The 19,971-nt window shown below is 41.5% G+C and overlaps 2 protein-coding genes across 4 annotated transcripts in view; one reads left to right on the top strand and one right to left on the bottom strand.

Annotated features, from left to right (window-relative positions):
• Positions 1-823, bottom strand: part of LOC110044735 (uncharacterized) — a 35,212-nt gene extending 34,389 nt beyond the window's left edge. Inside the window, exon 1 of the mRNA XM_089281559.1 lies at positions 699-823. The gene's annotated coding sequence lies outside the window, so the exon portion shown is untranslated. The remainder of the gene's footprint in view (positions 1-698) is intronic.
• LOC110044832 (A disintegrin and metalloproteinase with thrombospondin motifs 9-like) overlaps positions 1-19,971 on the top strand; it is a 75,478-nt gene that overhangs the window by 18,403 nt on the left and 37,104 nt on the right. For 2 of the 3 annotated variants that reach the window (XM_089281558.1, XM_089281556.1), the window contains exons 1-22: positions 430-1,089; positions 1,194-1,555; positions 2,376-2,535; positions 5,207-5,400; positions 6,878-6,961; positions 7,946-8,070; positions 9,135-9,175; positions 9,699-9,804; positions 10,187-10,330; positions 10,811-10,955; positions 11,597-11,701; positions 14,225-14,367; positions 14,919-14,982; positions 15,103-15,223; positions 15,582-15,718; positions 16,030-16,147; positions 16,740-16,832; positions 17,174-17,340; positions 17,873-18,005; positions 18,308-18,434; positions 18,575-18,776; positions 18,886-19,053. In XM_089281558.1, coding sequence (XP_089137684.1) covers positions 1,008-1,089; positions 1,194-1,555; positions 2,376-2,535; positions 5,207-5,400; positions 6,878-6,961; positions 7,946-8,070; positions 9,135-9,175; positions 9,699-9,804; positions 10,187-10,330; positions 10,811-10,955; positions 11,597-11,701; positions 14,225-14,367; positions 14,919-14,982; positions 15,103-15,223; positions 15,582-15,718; positions 16,030-16,147; positions 16,740-16,832; positions 17,174-17,340; positions 17,873-18,005; positions 18,308-18,434; positions 18,575-18,776; positions 18,886-19,053 — 3,021 coding nt within the window. In that variant the 5' untranslated portion in view covers positions 430-1,007. Of the gene's footprint in view, positions 1-429; positions 1,090-1,193; positions 1,556-2,375; positions 2,536-5,206; positions 5,401-6,877; positions 6,962-7,945; positions 8,071-9,134; positions 9,176-9,698; positions 9,805-10,186; positions 10,331-10,810; positions 10,956-11,596; positions 11,702-14,224; positions 14,368-14,918; positions 14,983-15,102; positions 15,224-15,581; positions 15,719-16,029; positions 16,148-16,739; positions 16,833-17,173; positions 17,341-17,872; positions 18,006-18,307; positions 18,435-18,574; positions 18,777-18,885; positions 19,054-19,971 lie in introns of those variants that run through there. The other variant, XM_089281557.1, reaches the window with a different exon arrangement.

Here is a 19,971-nt window from a genome sequence, read left to right as displayed (position 1 = left end):
GTTATTAAAACTTCAAATTATCATTGTCTTAGTTTGTAAGTGATGCGCACCATTTAAACGTGACTAGTACTGATATGTCTATTATCAGAGGTTTTTGGGACTTGCGACCTGATGCAGACTCCAGACTGTGCGATATTTACCGTATCTAACTCGAGCACCAGTTTTCGGTGTTCATTGATCATTTTGATGTAAATATTTACCTTTATTTGCGGTCAGTAGAAAGCAGGAACAAATACCAGGATTTCTTCTGCGTTGCGCAACTTTTTTAATGAAACCGTCGTTGTCTCGGGCATGTCACATTCTCGATTGCCTACACGCAGAACTGGCCAGTTGATTTGTTTTCATTGTGTTACGGGAAATAATTCAATGTTTTTTATGACAGTCTTGTCTCAAGTCAGCGCTTGAGCGACAGAGGGCAACGCAAAGCTGCTGCAATGACATCATTAGCCTCAACCATCTCCGGCGTAAAACGAAGTGAAGCACCTAAAACTTAGCAGCGTCAAAGGGCACGTAAACAATTCTACAGTAATTGTGTACGCGCAACATTCATCCCGTGCAAAACTTGGGCTCCGAAGCTGCTTTTGTGAAGTCATTTATCCCTGGGTCCATCGTAACGGTTGTGGGCTTAATCAGAACCCTCTTGTGACAGTGCCTAATGATTTCCCTGACACTAATGACAACTTCTAGTTACAACTCACCCACAGCGAGGAGGATCAGCGTCTTATCAAATCAGGGAAACAGCAGCAAATCCTTGTCTGTTTCCTACTCGTGTCTTGTATAGTAAAGAAAACAAACAGCGCAGTTTTGTGATGTAGAAATTCTTTTCTTTCTCACCAGGTAATTTGTGTCAACGCGAATAACGTGGCTATCGACAAGCTGGCTTGTGATTGGCTAGTTTCATGCTCTCCGTGGGCGTTCCTAGAAGTCCTGTAGCTGTCTACCAAAACACTTCATTGAAAGTCACTGCAACGCGGCTCCTGCTCTAGTAATCACCGAAAACCTGTACTATGAAGACACTATCCACCGCTGTATTTATAATTATTTTGATTCATCAAATTTGCGCAGCGACGGACAAGAAACCCTTGAAAGGTAAGTGGGAACTCTCCATTTAAAGCTGACTTAAAGCATTCAACACTGCTGTCTGTATGTTAATGTTTTCTAATTGTAACTTCTCCGGGCTTCCCCTGATTCAGGTCGCGCGCACGGCTCTAGCGGTCTTCCAAACAACAATGGACGCGTTGAATACGAGATAACGTTAGTGGAGCGGGTAAACCGCAATGGGAGAAGACTCTCGCCTCATAAACATTTTATAAAATACGAACACAGAGGTCTAAGGACAGGCACAGTTTACTATAGACTCGCCGCGTTTGGGCGCACTTTTCAATTTCGCTTGGAGCGGGACGATAGCTTTGTATCGCCTGTGCTTACTGTAGAACATGTTTATAGCGATACGCGCCGACTACCGTTCGCTGGGGACTTGCAGCATTGTTTCTACAGTGGGGAAATCCAGGGCGACCCCAACTCGACTGCCGTGTTTAATTTATGCAACGGGCTGGTAAGTTCACTACTTAATTCTGTATTTTTTGTGTGTGTCATTAGCTGCGCGACGAGATGCAGAATGCGCACTGTAACGCCGTGCTGCTTTTCACTATAGCGGCAGTGTGCTTCGCCTGTAATTTTAATTTCTACTTAGACTGAGTTCGTATTATCCACCCGCATGTGATGAAAACATTTGGAAAAATTATCATTTGAGGCTATGGCGGTATATTGTATTTATTTACTCAATTAACGATGCCTGGCCGACCGTCCATTAGCCAGCGGCCTCACTGACAAGTAAGTAAGCCCGTGAATTGAATAGTCTTATCCAAAGCTATTTATTAGGGAGATTTTCGTCTTAAAAGACAGGCGCTTAGCCAGAATTTAGCCGCGCATCATTGCTCTCCGAGAAGAATTCTCGACAGAGGCTGGGACTTGTTTGTGGTTGCCATTTCGGATTTTTTGGGTTTTGATTTAACCGGAAGCGCTATGATGTGGTAAATGACCCCCCGGTAATCAATACGAAGGGGTTTTAGCGGCTCACGCACTTCGTGTCTCGCGGCCCATCGCGATACGCTTTTAAAAACAATTTTTAAGTTGTTTTGTTGTGTTTAAACTACAACTTCTGCTATTTAGAAATATAATTAGCTTATTTAATTTCGAGTAGCTACTTCCTATGCGATAAATAGCTATAACAAACAACGCTATCAGCGCAAGAAACCCGGACAAAAACTCACAATCCCCTCATACTTTTATTACTATATTTTATAGGCGCGCGTTTTATTTTTCTTACATAGCCTCTCAGATTTGTGCGCAATTTACTCTTTTCTTTATTTCAGCGAGGTTCTTTCGTCTTAAACGGCGAACGCTATTTTGTTGAGCCAGCCAACGACGGAAAGATGAATACAAGCGCACATTACAGGAAATTCCATCTCTTGTTTCGCCAAGCTACTGTGAGAGAAGGCTTTAGTAACGCACCGTCGACTTGTGGCCTTGTGGGTAAGTTAACTTTTAAAATTAAAGACCTCCGTGAGTGAGTGGGAGCTTAACCAGATGAGCCAAACCTATGCTCTGTTTTTGTTGTTACCGTCATATTTCCCGGATCCAAAAGGCTTATCTTTTTTGGCGAAACCCTATTTTCCTTATCTACACAAGTGATAGGCATGACAATGCCCTACTTCACGTTGTCTTGAATCATGCGCCAAATCAGATGGGTTTACCTCACTCCAGGCTCGACCTCAGCTAAAACAAATAAATATCATCTCAACCTTGGGCTTGATAACCTAACAAAGAAAGAATCACTAATTGTTCTAATTGCACGCAGTCTTTCGCGTGGAGACGCATTCTTGAATTATATCTGTTAAACCATGTGCGCGCAAAACTGCCAGTGAAGGAAAGCACGAGTGACTTGAATGAAATTCCTTTACGCATCATCCTGCAAAACGATTTGTTGACCCCAGATACACTTCGGCCTTGTGCGTGCCAGCGCGGGAACGCCGCAGAAATGTACCTGATATCGATCCTCTTATCGCGACACCATCACGCTGCGCGCGCGAGAATGGTTCCTCTAAGACATTTATGACGCAAAGCTGATAGGGTTCAGTAAGCATTCCAAATTTAATCTGATACGATCAACAAACTAACATTTTTCAGTTTACTTTGTGTCTTTAGTTGTCTGAAACCATTTTTGTGGATTTTATCTAGTTAGTGGTTTCTCTGCTAGGTCACGAGGTCCTTTTAACCCCACGTTGCACAAAAAAGCGGTATTCTCGATGAGGAATGGCCCGTAAATTAGATGAAGAAATTGCTATCACTTGTTTTCAGCACGTGCTTAATTACCTGTTACTAAAAACATGAAATAGCGACGAGGTCTGCAACATCTACCTGTCACTTGCCTGAGGTCAACAGCTAATGACGGAGGTTAGAGATTCTTTAGATTTTGTAAATACCAACTTGTTCCAAAAACACAGGGGTTTTCTCCACACTTTACCCCGTTGTCTCAAGCGTGCTCGTTGATTGCTGGATTTTGCTGCCACATTTTTCCGGAGAGAGAGAATGCATGACAAAAAGACGTCTTTAAAACTGAGATTCTTCTGTGAGAGAAAAGAACTTTGCACGCTTAAGAATCGTTCTGTAGATGGAGTCTTTTCTGCTCACACAGCATGAAGGCCTTCGAGGCATTTTACAAATCACTCCAGTTCAACGATTCGACAGAGCAAAAAACTGAAGACTCTCTAGATCACAATTGCAGATTTTTTTACAAAGGTATCTCGTTCTCCGTGCGCGGCTGACACAGAACATTACGCATACTCGAAATAAACCCGCGTATAGTAACATTCATCGTGATCGATTTTAAATGACAACGATCATTGCATGGTTGTAATCGAGATCGTCTTTAACTTTGACCCCTCGTCACACACCGTCACGCAACGAGTTTTCTACCTCACGATTCCTTTTGAGCGCTGTAGCAACTTAAACGCTCTTGAAAGCATGATTGTAACCTTTTACCCTAACCGTTTACCCATTTAAGTGGAATCTATGACACTCGATCTTCCTCACTCTAGCGCGGATAAACACCCGTGTAAACAGTGCCGGTTTAAATAGCATTGGGTCCAGCTCTGAGATTTTTGCGCGCAAAATCCACACAACATTTGAAAGCAGGATGGTGAAGTTAAACCAGGGTTGTAAACGTACACTGCAATTTTGTGGCGCATAATGTTGCACCGTGTGCCTGGGCTGCATTCCATTCACTGTCGTTTCAGAATGAAATGTTTGTAAGTGTTGGTCGCGTTGAGGCGCGGTGGCCTCACGGTTAGTGCGCTCGACTCCGGATCGAGTGGTGCGGGTTCATGTAGGCCTGGCCGGGGACATTGTGTTGTGTTCTTGGGCAAGAAATTCACTCTCACAGTGCCTCTCTCCATCCAGGTGTATAAATGGGAATTTAAAACTTATCTTTCTCGACGTATATTCGACTGCGCTTTGTCACCCACTCTCCGCAAGTGGTGGATTTCATGGCTTGAAGTTAATCATCCCTGATGTTCATCTCCAATTTTGCAAGCTTGATGTGGCTCTATCACGCTCATATACAGACTGCATCAAATTCCATCGAAGTTGTCTCGAGTTTTCTGAGCAATTTTCCAACACTCATACATAGGGTGGAGAGAGGCGCTTTCAGAATCAAGGATCTTGCCAGAAACGATACTGTAACCAAACCAGACTTCCACCCTTAATCTGTCCTTTCATACGCTCATAGTTGTTCTTTGTTAAAGGGAGAGTTTCACGGTTTGGCGCATGTCTCTAAATCAAAATACTTTTGTTCGCTTCTTCAATGTTATCGCTTTAAAAACCCACTCAGATGTAGTTCAGTAATCACATGCTATAGTTAGTCAAGATAGAATGACAGATGGCCAAAATTTTCAGAAGATTTCAGTGGACCGACGGTGTCGACCGTTGAATTTAATGTTGACCCGTACGATTTATTCTACGGTTGATGATTTTACGGCTATTTGCATGCGAAATTAGGTGACTTTCTTACGATTAGTTCATAAACAAAGAAAAATTGGGCTTGTGCCAAAAAGCGGGACGCAGGCGAACAAATAATACAGACATGCGCCGAACCGTGAAACCCTCCCCTTAAACTTTATATTTGTTTCAAATCCTCATTCTTTAGACACCAACAAACCTCTGCAGTTGTTACGTGGCCTCCCGCCATCCCCTTCCAACGAGACCAGCTCAAGAAGACGGCGTAAAAGAAGCATCCATGACAATTTTGTTGAAACTTTAGTGGTCGCTGACAAGACAATGGTGGACGCGTTCGACAACAAGGCCGATTTACAAAGCTATATCATTACTCTTATGGGAGTGGTAAGTAACGCAACCTCAGATTCATTTATAGCTTCGCGTGACTTCCTGAATTACGACCGCAGTTTCTTCAGCAACCTACGCTGAGGTTAAAAAACACGGCGCCTTACATTATTCTGTCTAGAATTTCGTTTGGCTTGACTTAAAACATCGCTCATTCCTTTGTGAATCTGTGCACAGAGATGCGCATGTTTGAAATCGTTCTGTTTTCCCACCATTAACTTAGTCGTTCAAGTTATATCAATGTAAAGAGATCAAAGCTTAATACGCTGACGTGTTTCAGTGCACATACCGTAACAAAAACTTAGTTTGTGTGGTGAGCGTGTTCGTCTACATATTGATCGCGACAATCCCGCGTAATTCCGCGCCACGATACACGCGCGATATGATCACATGACGATCCACAACCCGACATTCGTCATTGTGTAAGAATCCTTAACTCAAAAGCACCACGCCCTGACGCAACCAAGGCAGGATGGCTTTGTCTGATCCGGAGAAAATCTTCCAGCCTGCCTCACGACAGTTGTTGAATCGCTGAAAGCACAGTTCAGCATGTTTCCTGTAATTGCCAGTAACAATTTTAACACCATGCGACCAACTAAACCTACGCAAAGTGTCGTGCGACTCTCTAAAACCCGAAACGCCTGAGAAAATATCTAGACAGCACCGTGTTTATTGTGATCGTCATGACCCTGAAACAAAGATTTTTCGGTTCACTTCCCCCGTTCAGTCCATAAGTAGTTAATAAGCATCTAATACGTAAACATGGTTAATCCCAAATGATATGGGTCGAGGTTTAATCTGATAAAAAGGCACGACGAAAGGTCAAACTAGAGCAAGTGGCTGTCAAAAAGCGATTGTTCAAATCACGCGTCTTCTGTACTAAAAGTTTCACTGTTTGATAAACCTCAGCTTAACCAATTTCTGTTCATGTGTTATTTCAGTCTGTTCTACCTTCGTGGTTGACCCATTTGTCCTTAAACAGTTTTGTTAGATGGATTTGGAGATGTATTTTTTTAGGAACTGCTGTGCTGCATTGACGGGGAAGTGATACAACGAGATGTTCAAAAAGTCGCCGGTCAGCGGAAGTATTGCGGTTTAACGCTGAAATGCAAATTGAAACTTCCTAGCCTTCCGCTGAAAACGACGTTTTTTCTCAGGCGATGGCAAAATAACTTCTGTGAATCCTGGAAAATAAACACTCATACTCTTGTAAAATTCCTTTTCCTGACATCAGCATTATTTATTTAAGATCGCGCGCTAAAAACCACATAGGCAAGGCAATGAAATGAAGTCTAGACATGCCTCAGCGCTCATCCCATTAGCTCCTTCTTGAGGGCTTACACTCGATCACAAACTCCAAGTCAAAAATAGATTTAAATGTTTAAAAAAAAAACTAGTTACTTGCTTAGTTTGCGTATTATTTCCAGACAAAGTTAATGACTTTTTTAATTAATTAACCAATGTTTTCTCTCTAAAGGTTGCCCAATTGTATCGAGACAGAAGCATTGGTAATTCCATTAACATTGTAGTGGTGAAGATAGTTTTTCTAGAAACCGACGAGGTATGGTTTCGATTTTTCTCTGAGACTTTTAAAATATAAGTAAGGAAGAACAGCCCCCTGCTCCGAGAGAGCTTGCTGACAGGCTTAAAAACTACAAATCTTGAATAACAACCAAACATTCAAGCCTGAAAACACTTTCCCTGCACGTTTGCCGGTGTTCCAAAATTCAATATGGCGGCCAGAGGCGGGAAAGAGTGGGTGGTATTCTCACAAACCGGCGACAGTGCGGTGGCGCTGAAAATGACTTGGTAAAAAAAACTAGCCATGGAACAATTAAAATCGTTGCTAAAGAAAAATTTCCGCCAAGGAGCTTTCCTGTTTTCTTAGCTGCTAAACTATGTGCATCATCACTACCCAAATTGCCGGATATTGCCGAATACTATTGACCAGGTCTTCACTTATCTTTCTTTAAACGTTATCATCGCAGTCGTACCCTATTTACACGTTAAGCGTGGGAAGAGATTCAATTCTAGAGCAATAAGAGCACAAGATTTATCTAGGCATCCCAGGCAAATTAGGGGATTTTTTTGACTGATAAGAAGAGGGGTACGTGCAAGCAAAGTCGCAACGGAACCCAAACAATGATTGGATTTAGTTAATTCTGTTCGCCTATGTATCAAACCGGCGACTAATTCTTTATTTCCGAAACACGTAGCGAGGAATAGCTTTGCTATTTCCCCTTGATTTGAAGGATTTTTAATCCACCTCAGCTAACTCTTACGCCCCCTTCCCCTCCCCCTTCGTTCCCTCTTGCCTTTCCCACCCTTCCCTCTTCGCCCTTCTATCCCTCCTATTGGTACCCATTTCTATTTCGTAGGGGTGGGGAAAGGCACTGTGAGGTAAAGCGAGCACATGAGACCAACGGTCAGCGGACTTCTTCATCCCGCGTCACTAGGTCACAACGCATGCGCCTCCCTTTATCTGTTGTCATGATAATGTTTGTACTCGTCATAACAGGGCATGATGTGTTTTTGTTAATTTCAGCCCGATATCCGTATTTCGACAGACGCGACGAGTACTCTGAAAAGTTTCTGTCGCTGGCAGAAAAAAGTAATGGCAAAAGACCAGAGTCACCCAGAACACCATGACACAGCCATCTTACTAACAAGGTAAGCTTTGTCTTTATTTTCTGTGAAGCGAGTGTGTTTAGTTAGCAAAAAGTGAACAAAGCGTGAATCACTATGCCCATAAGTAGTGTGATAAGACAGATGAAAATCAAGCTAAAACATGCAGTCGGCAGAAAGCGCGGGAAGCTCACAGGGTTTAAAGGAGCTCAGTCATGGTATTTTGAGCTATTAAGGAATTTAAGTAACCACGATGGCAACGTCGATTAAAAAATGACTTTACACTTTACCTACGAATCTCGCAATACTCTAAAGTCATTTACTTTGTTTGTCACCGACAAAACTTTCACGAAACTGAATCTGGTTCACAGCGATAAACTTGAAATAAAATTTAAAAAATTAGCCGTCGTGGTCCACGTTCTCCAGACAACGCAGAATTTGGTCATTTCACGTTGTTGTTGTGCAGAGGACGGTAAAGAAATGTACCAAGAATTATAACGCACGTGCATAGCCATTGTTCGGCTCATTAAATCTTTTGTTTAGCGACGTTCCCGTTGCCGTTGCTGTCGTGGTTTTCTTAAACTCCCTAATTTGGCCACCACGTACGAAGTTACCTTTAAATTGAGGGAAACCCGAAAATAACAGTTTACTCAGATAGAAAAACACTTAAAAGTTAATAATAAACCATAAAATAACAAGGACGGTTAAGGATGGAGAAGATTGACGCGGATTACAAACGACGAATTTGAAAAATTTAGGCTAAACTTTTCAAGATGCGCAAACCGTGTCGTAGCTCCATTAAATCATGATTGGTTTTCATCAGTAGAGCACGCGCCATGCTTCTGTCACTTTACTATGTTTAGTAATCTAAGTGAAGGTGTCTTATTCCCCGTTCTTAGTCGAAAGTGTAGCAGCTCTCATAAGCTTGTAATTCTATTTGTCGTCATAGTGTATAGCTGTTGTTGTTTTGGGGCTAGGTGCATTGTTTCTGTTGCTTGTTTTATTGTTCTCTCAAAGGGAATCGAACCATTCATGTGAGACCTTATGAGAGCTACTAAAGACCCTTATTAATCGTCTACCCTTTCATTTATTTGTCGTTCTCATTTCAGGACGAATATATGTCGATCAGTTGGAAAATGTGGCACATTAGGTAAATAATCCAGTCCATAGCTTCTCTGTCATACTTTTTAAGACTATCTTCGATTTATCCCCCACGCACAAGCTACGAAACGAGATGTCAATTCACTTATTTCGAGACGAAAAAAGTGCTTCAAAATCAGAGGAAACCGTACCCTAAACATACAGCCCAATAATGTAGAGAAACAAGCAGAGGTAATACCAAACCTGTTGGTTAGATAAAGGAGATTCAGACGGTTTTATGAAAGACTAAGTCTGAAAAAATGGGCCTAAGTTTTTCAACATGCTGACGTTCTTAATGAAGATGTGCTCTGAATAAAAAAATTCAAGCTTCTGGTTCGCGAAATCGTAAAGCCGCGAGAAGAAAAAGTCAACGTCCACCGGGTTGGCAGAGTTGAACAAAACACTAACAATAAAACGCGGGAAAACTACTGCTAAAGAGAGTACTGACGCGCATATGCTTCCACCAGTCATTTCCCCCTCAAGCCTGTTGTTCGTTTTCTTCTCTGAGCTTTTGTGTCTCTGCTTCTTGTCAGGTCTTGCCGAACTTGGAACTATGTGTCATCCATCAAGGAGCTGTGCTTTGGCCGAGGACAATGGACTGAGCACAGCTTATACGATAGCGCATGAACTGGGACATGTGTAAGTATTTGATAATTTTCTGAATGAGGAAGAAAAGGAACCCGAACCTGAAGAATTCTAGCAAGCAGACATGATATTACGGAAGACATTTGGCCTCATAAGAGCAACCAGAAACTGTGTGATGCCTTGTATGACCTGTAGAGTACACCAGCCCTTCCGCTTCAATTCCTCCTACTCAGCGTTCTCCTCCTCTCCATCTTCCACCCGCCCCTTCTCTTCTTCTTTCTTCTCCTCCTTCGACTCCTCCGACCCCTACCCCATTTCATCATCATCATCATCATCATCATCATCATTATCATTATCATTATCATCCACCTTCTCCTCCCAGCTGTCGTCTTGTCAATTCTCTCGCTGAAGTTTCTCATTTTTTGTATCATCGTAGTTTCAGTCTTCCTCATGATGGCGATAATAACAGGTGTACCCGGAGCCGCAGAGATCAACACCTCATGGCGCCATCACTCAGTTTTGACACCAAGCCGTGGTCATGGTCCAACTGCAGTCGCGAGAAAATCACGCAATTCTTAGAGTAAGTACATACACTACTGAGGGTGCGACATAGGTTTGGTGAGATGCGGAATGAGAGTGAAAATGGATGCGGGATGCGGGATGACATAAATTTTAGTGGCGGGATTTCGGGATGAAAATACTTCGGGACTGCGGGATGCGGGATGAAAAACAGAAAATCATACGTTGCGGTCGTTACGCGGAGGACGGCACCTTTAGCGAGGAGGGATTGGGTTAAACATTCGGAGTGGAGCGGGATGGCGGGATTGAATCCTCACTATTGGCAATACATGTATCTTAATAATTATGTCCGAAGGCCGTTCTGGGAGAACATGGATCCTACTTGTCTGAAAACTACAAATCGAGTGCAGTCATGTCCGTAATGAAAACACTGAGGATTGACCTTTGTATTGTGAAGTCCGAAACGAACTCTTTTTTGTGTCCATCGATCGTATTATAATTAAACGTTCGCTCATAAAATCGTTTTGTATTTTTGTCCCAGTCTAGGATATGGATCCTGCTTGTCAGACAAACCCGACGAGAAAACGAACGTTAAATACCATGACACTCTCCCGGGTGAAGTTTATGGCGCCAACAAACAATGTAAAATGATCTTTGGAGAGAGTTCGTCACTTTGTCCTTTTATGGTAAGTACAAAAGAACAGAAACTTTGTCTCCAACGTTCTTCTCGATTTTTGTGCTCTGAACCACAGTAAAGAAACCCTGTACGAGCTCGCTTAGTACTCAGCGTTATTTTCACAACCTCTTATTTTCGTTACATCACTGAAGCTTGTTGCTGACGATAGTTGCCGCCTTTATGTCGCCCATGGTTTAAATTACATGGGACAGACTTATACATACTAACAGATCGGTAAGATGTCTTAACATCGTTGAAGCTAAAATAAATATCTCTCATTAACCAAGCGCGAGTCCGTACTGGCCCCGGCCCGAGGCCTTGACAGTGCAGTCGGTATAAAAAAGCCCGGGACCGATATTCTCCCAATACGGTCCCGAGCAAGCTTGGTTAATAAGAGATTTATTACACGACTGAAACTACCAGGAAATCTTCAAGAGCGATGTTGCGGGATCATTCGGGACAGAGCCCGGTCCAATAATACTTAGAGAATATTCGACTGGGAATGGAGCAATCTGATTGGCTGATTTTAGTTATTGGCCCTCTGATCTAACTTAGTCGTGTGATAAGAGTCGGTTACGAACTGGCGAGCCCACGGCAGTTTCGTTTTTCAAGCGTTCTAAATGCGTTTGTTTTGTCTTCTTCTTATGTAAGGAACCTTGCAGACGCCTTTGGTGCGTGAAGATGATTGGACAAAGAAGAGGCTGCTCGACTAATCACATGCCATGGGCTGATGGAACACCTTGCGCGAAAAGACGGGTGAGTCAAGAATCTTCCTCAATCTTAAAGGAGCTTAGTCACGGTATTTTGAAATATTTTGGTAACGTAAAAAATTACCTTTAAATTGAAGGAAACCTGAAAATAATAGTTAACTAAAATAGAAAATCACTTAAGAGATAGTAATAAACCATCAAGAAACAAGGATGGTTAAGGATGGAGAAGATTGACACGGATAACTAAAGACAAACTTAAAAAGTTAAGGCTTAACTTTTCAAAATGCCCAAACCGTGATGTAGCTCTTTTAACAATCCTTCTTTAGTTTTAGTTAATAATTTAACACCTCTTTTGACTAATATCACTCTGACAAGCTATTTGTGTTTTGAGTTTTCTTTAATTTATACTTCGAAAATGAGTGTCTCTGTAAGTTTGACGCTCATCTTTGAATTCACACATGACTGGATTTATGAAAAGGGTGTTACTGAAAACTGAGTTCCTTTGCACCAAATGAGCGACACACTTTGATTTCACGACTCCTAAAGGCCTAAAAATTCACTCCAAGTGATGTATGAAAAACACTGTTTTCATAAATCCAGACAGATATGTCATTATTTTTAAGTAGAGTTACTTTCAATATTCCGAATTCGCTGGTCCATTCCAAGCTTTTTTTCCAAATTGTGACCAATGCTTGGATCGTGTAGGAAATGTCTAAACTACAATTAACGCGTGCATATGTTGACAATTATTTAATCTAGTCTGTCAGAAAGCAAGGTCACTTAATTTAGTTGGATTGTAAAACATGTCTTTATCGTGGTTTATCTCAATTATTGCACGCGCGTGCGGGTTATACAAGGGACAATGCCGTCAACGTAGAAATTTACACTTCCTGCTATTAAACATGTGCACGCCCCGTCTTCACGTACGTTAAAACGTGCACACGCTCATGTTCATGAATGGTTCTGGCTGGATAAGCCATTCTTAGCAGATTAACTGCCTTATCTTTCCAAGAACATCTTCGTGAAGTTCTTGTCAAGGATTAACCTAAGAAAGAATGGCGCCAAGAAATCACCTTTTGTTGCATAATTGTAGGCCAAGGCCTCATTCACCTCTGCTTTTTTTTTTTCTTTTCGCTACTTAACATCTTTTGGACCTTTTTTAGACCTGTAAGAGGTCGGTAATCTGTTGGCTACAAAGCCAACGCGAATTTTAAATAGTTACTCGTCTGAAGAGCTTTCTGAAGCACGTGCTAGAGGTCGTGCAACTATTGTTTTCACAACGGCAAATTACTTAAACGCAATGAGATATGTTTTGTGTGTGTTCAAATGAACGTTCCGTCCCTCGTGTGTCATCACCTTTGTAATGAAACCAATATATTCCGTGTGTAGTTCCGATTTTTCAAGGGTACATTATTTTATTCATTTTATGATGTACTTCTCATCAAGGAGTTGATCGATCATTTCTGAGTTCAGTTCCTTCGGAAATTAGGCGAGCACTTTGTACACGGCTTTAATTGCTGTAATTGCTTTCCTCTCACATTAGAAGATCTTACATGTCACCTCTTAATTAATAGACACCAGAATACGTCATTTCGGTCTTACGATCACGCGAACATAAGCTCATGTTTTGCAAGTGTAAACACTGATACAACTTCCTTTATACAAGCATCGAGCTGTTCTGTTAAGCAACGAGCGCATTGGCAGATTTTGCAGTCTGAGGTTCTCTCCTTGGAGTACTTTTGTGTCAATAGCTCTCGAATCGTCGTTACAATTGGGTCACGGAGGTCGATAATGCGACGCAAATAAGGGTTAATTTTTGCTGTGTTTACAATTCCAATCACTCAATCCCAATTTGTTTACATTCTCGAAATCCCTGGAGAAGTGTGGTCGCCAGATATCTGTCAACTTGCGTTTGTTTTTCCACCTTGACTAACAGGATCAGCGGGTATAACATGACGTGACACAAAATCCATGTGACGTAAAGAATTGAAACAATTTTTCGAGTTCTTAACTTTGGGTCCTTATTTGGAACGAAGGCGAAAGTTGTTTACAGTTACTTGTGATGTGCGAATACTGCTATCCAGACGAACATTTTATGAGTAAATACCACGACTATAAAATCAAGAAGTGCTGATTTTTTTCAAAGAAGAACTTCCTCAGTGCATAGAAAACAGTGACAAAAATTCCACTCGTAAGCTTGGATTAAAACTCGTTAAAGATAAGGATGAGGTCTCAGCTTTGCTTAAATCGTTCACCGAGGGAACATGTTTGATTATGAAATAACACCGTTGCACTCAATCGCGCACATTCCAATGCCATGCTGCAACGAGATTGCAGAACAGTTGCAAGATAATGGCACGTTTCGTGAAGATTTTTCTACGTTTACTGCAATTCTCGTCTCTTTTTAAATGCGCAACAAGTTTCGCGTCTTACTTCCATTCTTGCAATATTAAAAACCTTGAATAGGTGTTGCGTGACGAGTAGAGGGCGTGACTCGTGAGAGTTACTCAGTACTCTAGTAATAGAGATTGAAAGAAATTTGACATTTGTGTTTATTTTCAAATCATAGTGGTGCATCAGGGGCCAATGTGTAAAGAAACGAAGACTGAAGCCTGTTGACGGCAACTGGGGGCCCTGGGGCCCGTACAATGCATGCACCAGGAAATGCGGTGGAGGTATTACATTCTCATACAGGAAATGCAACAATCCAATGTAAGTACCTTCATCACGCACTTCTTGTCACGCAATCCGATGTTCGTTCGGCAGGTCACCGAATATTTTCACTGCAAAAAAAGGAAGACTGCGGGTTCACCTGAGTAAAACTCAAATAAGTAAAACAAAATGGTATTTTGCTTTTAGTGGCGAAAGTACCTCCGATAATATTTTACACCACGTCAATGTAAAATGAAATTCATGCTTTCGCGAAGTCAAGTTAAAGGAGCTTCGTCACGGGTTGTGCATCTTGACAAGTTAAGCCTAGAGTTGTTAAGTTCATCGTTTGTAATCCGTGTTAATCTTCTCCATCCTCAACCATTCTTGGTCCTTTATTGTTTATTGTTATCTCTTTGGTTTTTTTTTTTTTTATCTTAGTAAACTATTATTTTCAGTTTTCCGTCAATTTAAAGGTAATTTTGTGCGTGCCTAAAACAGCTCAAAATACCGTGACTGAGCTTCTTTAAATAGCCCCTCAGTAATTCCTGTATCACAAATGGTGGAAGACAATTTTTACTTGATTATTGGCCTTTGTTATCCTATTTACGCAGACCAGAAAATGGAGGAAAATATTGTGTCGGTGAACGAAAACGATTCAAGTCCTGTAACAGTCAGGTAACAATAACCACTTAACGAGTAGCTTGCCACGTTGTGTTACCTTAACACTTCCATTCTTGAAACTTTTGTCACGCAATATTATAACTTCTAGTCATTGTGTTATAATTAATTTACCAGGAATGCCCCAAGGGTTCAGCAGATTTCCGGGCTTTACAGTGTGTTAATACGCATCCTCGAACCATAAGCTCTGGTTCTAAGAGCTACAGAGCGACCCAATGGTTGCCGAAATATGCTGGAGGTACGAAAGTCATTTAACAGTAATAAAATGTCTCTTTGATGCATTGTACAAAAGTATACTTGTAAATTTCGTTGTATCAAAGGAACCATAATGCAAGGCTTGTAGCCTACGAAAGGCACATCTTTAATCTAATCAGCGGATGCTTGCTTTGTCTAGTCTGCAAAGCCTCAGTTTTCATCAGAACTCCAAGGCGACCTTTTGGGATTTTGGGCTTTTTCAAGGCAGTTAAAGAATCAAGGAGGACTTATAGTTCAGACTCTACCGTTGATCATGACCTTGGTGTTGGTTTTTGAGCATTTTATGGCTATTTATACCAGCGATTTGCTAACCGCCAGTTTGTGTTATTGTTGATGTACAGTTAGAAAAGAAAACCAGTGTAAACTCTACTGTCGCATGGCCGGGACTGCCATCTATTTCAAGTTAAGGGACAAGGTTATTGACGGGACTCCGTGTAACCAGGAGACTACAGACATCTGTGTGGACGGCAAATGTTTGGTAAGAGTCCAGTTTAACGGAGATGAAACACTCTGACACTCCTACCTGGCTTATCATCGGCGTAAAATCGAGAACGTTAAATCTGCTCACTAGAGGATCCAAGTGTACTTTGGTAGATTTGGTAAAACTATGCTACGAAGAATTTTAACACACCTTTTGAAGAAGTTTGCAGAATGTAACTTTTTTCAACTATATTTACTTTCTTTTTTAGAGGGGGGAGCGACAATTAGTCGTTGGGCGCAATAGAAATGCAATTATTATTTTATATTATATCAAAATATGCGTGAACACCCGGTTGTTTTTGTTTTTAGCCCGCTGGTTGTGACAGAGTCCTCAACTCAAAGAAGAAGGTTGATAAGTGTGGAGTATGCGACGGAGACAATTCATCCTGTAGGAGATTTACCGGAACATTCAACGAGACAAGGTTTGGTAAGGTTTGCAAGCATGTTATCCGAATACCTAGCTTTGCGTTACGCTTTACGTTTAGAGTCTTTGGACCACGACCAGTTCGATCCTATCTCCCTTAGTTAGTCGAGTGGGAAGCGAAACTTAAAGATCCGTGTTATACCAAGATTAAGAGGGGAAAAAACTAGCTACGCAAATACTGATGGCTGGGGCTTATCTTGTCTCCAGTTATCTGCACCTTTTACTAATTTTGTTTTCGATTTTCACTCCGCAAGCTAATGTAGAAAAGAACTGCCTAATACGCTCCTGTTGTTTCAAACGGGTCATTTTAAAAGTTTCTTGCTGTTGTAAAACAAATTGCGCGTGTTACTGATTCACTTAAAATATTCTACGCGAACTAACCCCCTTTAAGACCACTTTGTAGATCACAGAATCACGAAGAAGAAGAATCGAGTGTCTTGCCCAATAAAGTAAACTTATGACAGTGTCCTCGCTAGAAACTCCTTGATCAAATTGAATGTCGAGTGTGGAGGCGCAAACCGCAGTCAGATTTGTTTGGTGTTTTGGTGCGATGAAACAGATGACTAATTGTTTTATTCTATGTTAACATTCACAGGGTACAACTATATATTCACAATTCCTGTCAACTCGACCGACATACTTATTACCCAGTATGGTTGGAAAAATCGCGAAGACTCCAATTACTTAGGTTAGCATTTTTATCTGCACTTCAGTTGTTTATTTGTATAGTTTGCAAGGAGTTTGTTGACTTAAACCTACCTCATGTAAACGCTAAGACATTTGAAAAGCCAGGTGTATAAATGGCAACCGGAGAATTTAATGCTGGGGGTAACGCTGCGATGGACTAGCATCCCATCCAGGGTGGAGTGGAGATACCTCTAATTGCTTCATGCTACTGAAACCGGAAAAAAAGCGTCGGCGTAATGGGCCGCTTGGCTCCAACTCAGAATTTAATTAAAATACAAAATTAAAATATTATTTATCTGGTATTGACATAGCTAAGATATCTTTCTTTTGTTTTACAATCAGCGCTTCAAAGTGACAGTGGCACTTTTCTCCTGAATGGTGGAATGATCATCGGGATTGGAGTCAGAGAATTCAGGGTGGACGGCGCTAAAGTCTGGTACTCAGGCTCGGACAAAGCTACTGAGCAAATCAAAATTGACGGGAAAATAAAGAAACCAATCAAAGTGCACGTGAGTAACCAATGCTACTTTTCTTGTTACCATAGTAACTCCGTAAAATGATAGTCATCCGATTTCCTGATACCCTCTTCCAAATTGAATTTAGGAGAGATTAGGCACCATCTTACAGCGCTAACTATTCTGTAACGCGCTGAGTAATTAATGACAAGATAATGCACAATTAATGTGTGCTGCAGTATTTCTTCAAAAGTAAAATGAAGACGCCGTTGACTTCAGTTCTAGAGAATTTTAAAGCCAGCTACTGTCGGATTTTCTAATTAGATTTCAGTCAATGTTAAGCTTTGGAGTTGTGACAAAGCGTTTCAAAGTAGCATTGATGATCAGGTTTTGCCTAATTCTGATTTGGCGCGATTTTGCTCGTGTCCTGCCTGGAGACAAGAAATCCATGCGCTTGTTAGCTTCTGTTTATGATCGTGTTGGCAACACTGAATGGCTCAATAACGGGCCGTTTGAACAGAAATGAAGAAGACAGTATCTGTTTTTCAAGATGTCGGCATTTTCATCAATGTATATTCTACCGCAGGTCCTTGAAGTGGGAGAGGTTCGTCCCCCTAATGTTTACTACGCCCTTAACCAAATGGTAGCAGAACCTACAAAGTTTGTCTATAAATGGGACCAGCTTGGACCATGGACTCAGTGCAGCAAGTTATGTCAAGGTACGACACAAATTTGCACGTAACAAAATAAACCCAAATGGGGCATTTACACCAGGTTTCAAAATTTTCAGCTTTACACTAAATGAAACGTCTTGCAACGTTTTTAGTCAGCGGAGTTCAGTAAAACGTCACACCAATTTTCAGCGTTGCGCAGTCTAACATCGCTTGAATACCTTAGCTCGAAAAAATATATAAAGCCTCTCTGAATCGGCCGTGACAGAATTGTACGACACATTGCAGCTAAAAATGATGTTACCCCTTTTTCTGTAAAGCTTTCAATTACTCCTGTTGTCTTACTTCAGGGCAAAGAAAACGGCGACCAAGATGTGTCCGCGCTATTGACGGACAGCTCGTATCGAATTCACGCTGTGATCAGAGGACTCGGCCGAGTAGTGTGACGGAAGACTGTAACATTAGCTGCCGCCTCAGGTTGGTAACGAAATCTATATGGTGGAGTTGTAACGTACATTAACACTTAATTGTATTGATTTCTTTTCATCATTTAAATGAAATATTTGACGCATTTAGTACCATTCATTGGCACATACCTTGCATTCTTGTCATGTCAGATGGCACAAGGAAGACCCGGGAAAATGTTCCGCACGTTGTGGGCCTGGGTACCAGAGTCGACCTGTACGGTGCATGCGCGTTAACAGCGACCGGTGGGACATTGTTCAAGATAAACATTGCCCAGGAGCCAAGCCTGCTGTGGTTGTTCCATGCAAGGGGACCTGTGAGGGAACCAGATGGGTGTACACTAAGTGGACACAGGTATTTTGACACACGTACCCGTGATATACCTACTTCAGTTTTACCAATTGATAAAGATCATTAGCTAATATATAACCGAAGAAATGGTTGTTTTCTTTATAATTTACAGTGTTCGAAAAGTTGTGATAAAGGAGAGCAGTCTCGGCAAGCCACCTGTGTGGATACCTTTGGAGAAAGCTTGATCGATCGAGATTGCCGACCAAAAGACAAGCAAACGCTAAGACGACAATGTAACAGTTTCAAGTGCCCGTGGTGGACAGAAGGAGACTGGAGCTCGGTAAGTCGAACATTCTCAAATATTCATTGTGTCTTAACTCTGTCTGTCTGTCTGTCTGTCTGTCCATCCGTCTATTTGTCTCTCTGTCTGTCTGTCTGTCTGTCTCTCTGTCTGTCGATCTCTCTATCTTTCTGCCTCTCTGTCTGTCAATCTATCTGTCCGTCTATCCGTCTATTTGTCTGTCTCAATGTAAGGCCGAAAAGGCTCTTAAAAGTGTCAAATAGTAGCTGCTTTACTAAACGTATATGAAATGAGCGAGCCACTCCATATTTGTCTGTCTGTCTGTCTCACTGTGTGTCTCTCTGTCTCTCTGTCTGTCTGTCTGTCTGCATGAAACAGTCAGTGTCTGTCTGAGAATTCTATGTCATACAATGCCCTTATAGTTTGATTCTAAAATATTCAGTATTTGAAAAAACGTAACACGGTGCTGGCGTCAGGGTCACTACAATGCTCCCTTGGGTAAGGCCTTTGTGTACGGCACACAAGCTGTCAGAGCGGCTACTGCTCTATGCATAATTAGTAGAATTCTACTAGTATAATACTGCAAATGCCGCAATCCGATTGGCTGAGCTACTCGTATACTATCAGCCATTAGAATGCAGTAGCTGTCGGCCGTCAACGGAATGCGACGTTTTTATCGTTTTTCCGAAGTTTTGGAAGAAAGTTGAAATGTAAATGGACAATTAAATTCCTGAGAAGACTAAAAGAAGTACATAAACGGATTCTTGACTTTAAAAACTTGAAATTATTGAAAAACCGGTGCGCGCGCGTAAACAACAACTGCAAATTTACTAAGGACAATTCAATACGTGCGATTTTGTCAAAGTGTGAAGTTCAATAATGCGTCGACAAATACTTGGAAACCATTATTTGCGTTAATTTAAGTTAGAATTCTACTGAAACAATTAGATTATTCGC

This window comes from Orbicella faveolata, unplaced genomic scaffold (genome assembly GCF_042242905.1).
Source record: "Orbicella faveolata isolate gen_17 unplaced genomic scaffold, um_ofav_v1 contig_48, whole genome shotgun sequence".
Lineage (NCBI taxonomy): Eukaryota > Metazoa > Cnidaria > Anthozoa > Scleractinia > Merulinidae > Orbicella > Orbicella faveolata.
Note: the sequence above shows the minus strand (reverse complement) of the source record. Positions and strands in the feature narration are given on the sequence as shown.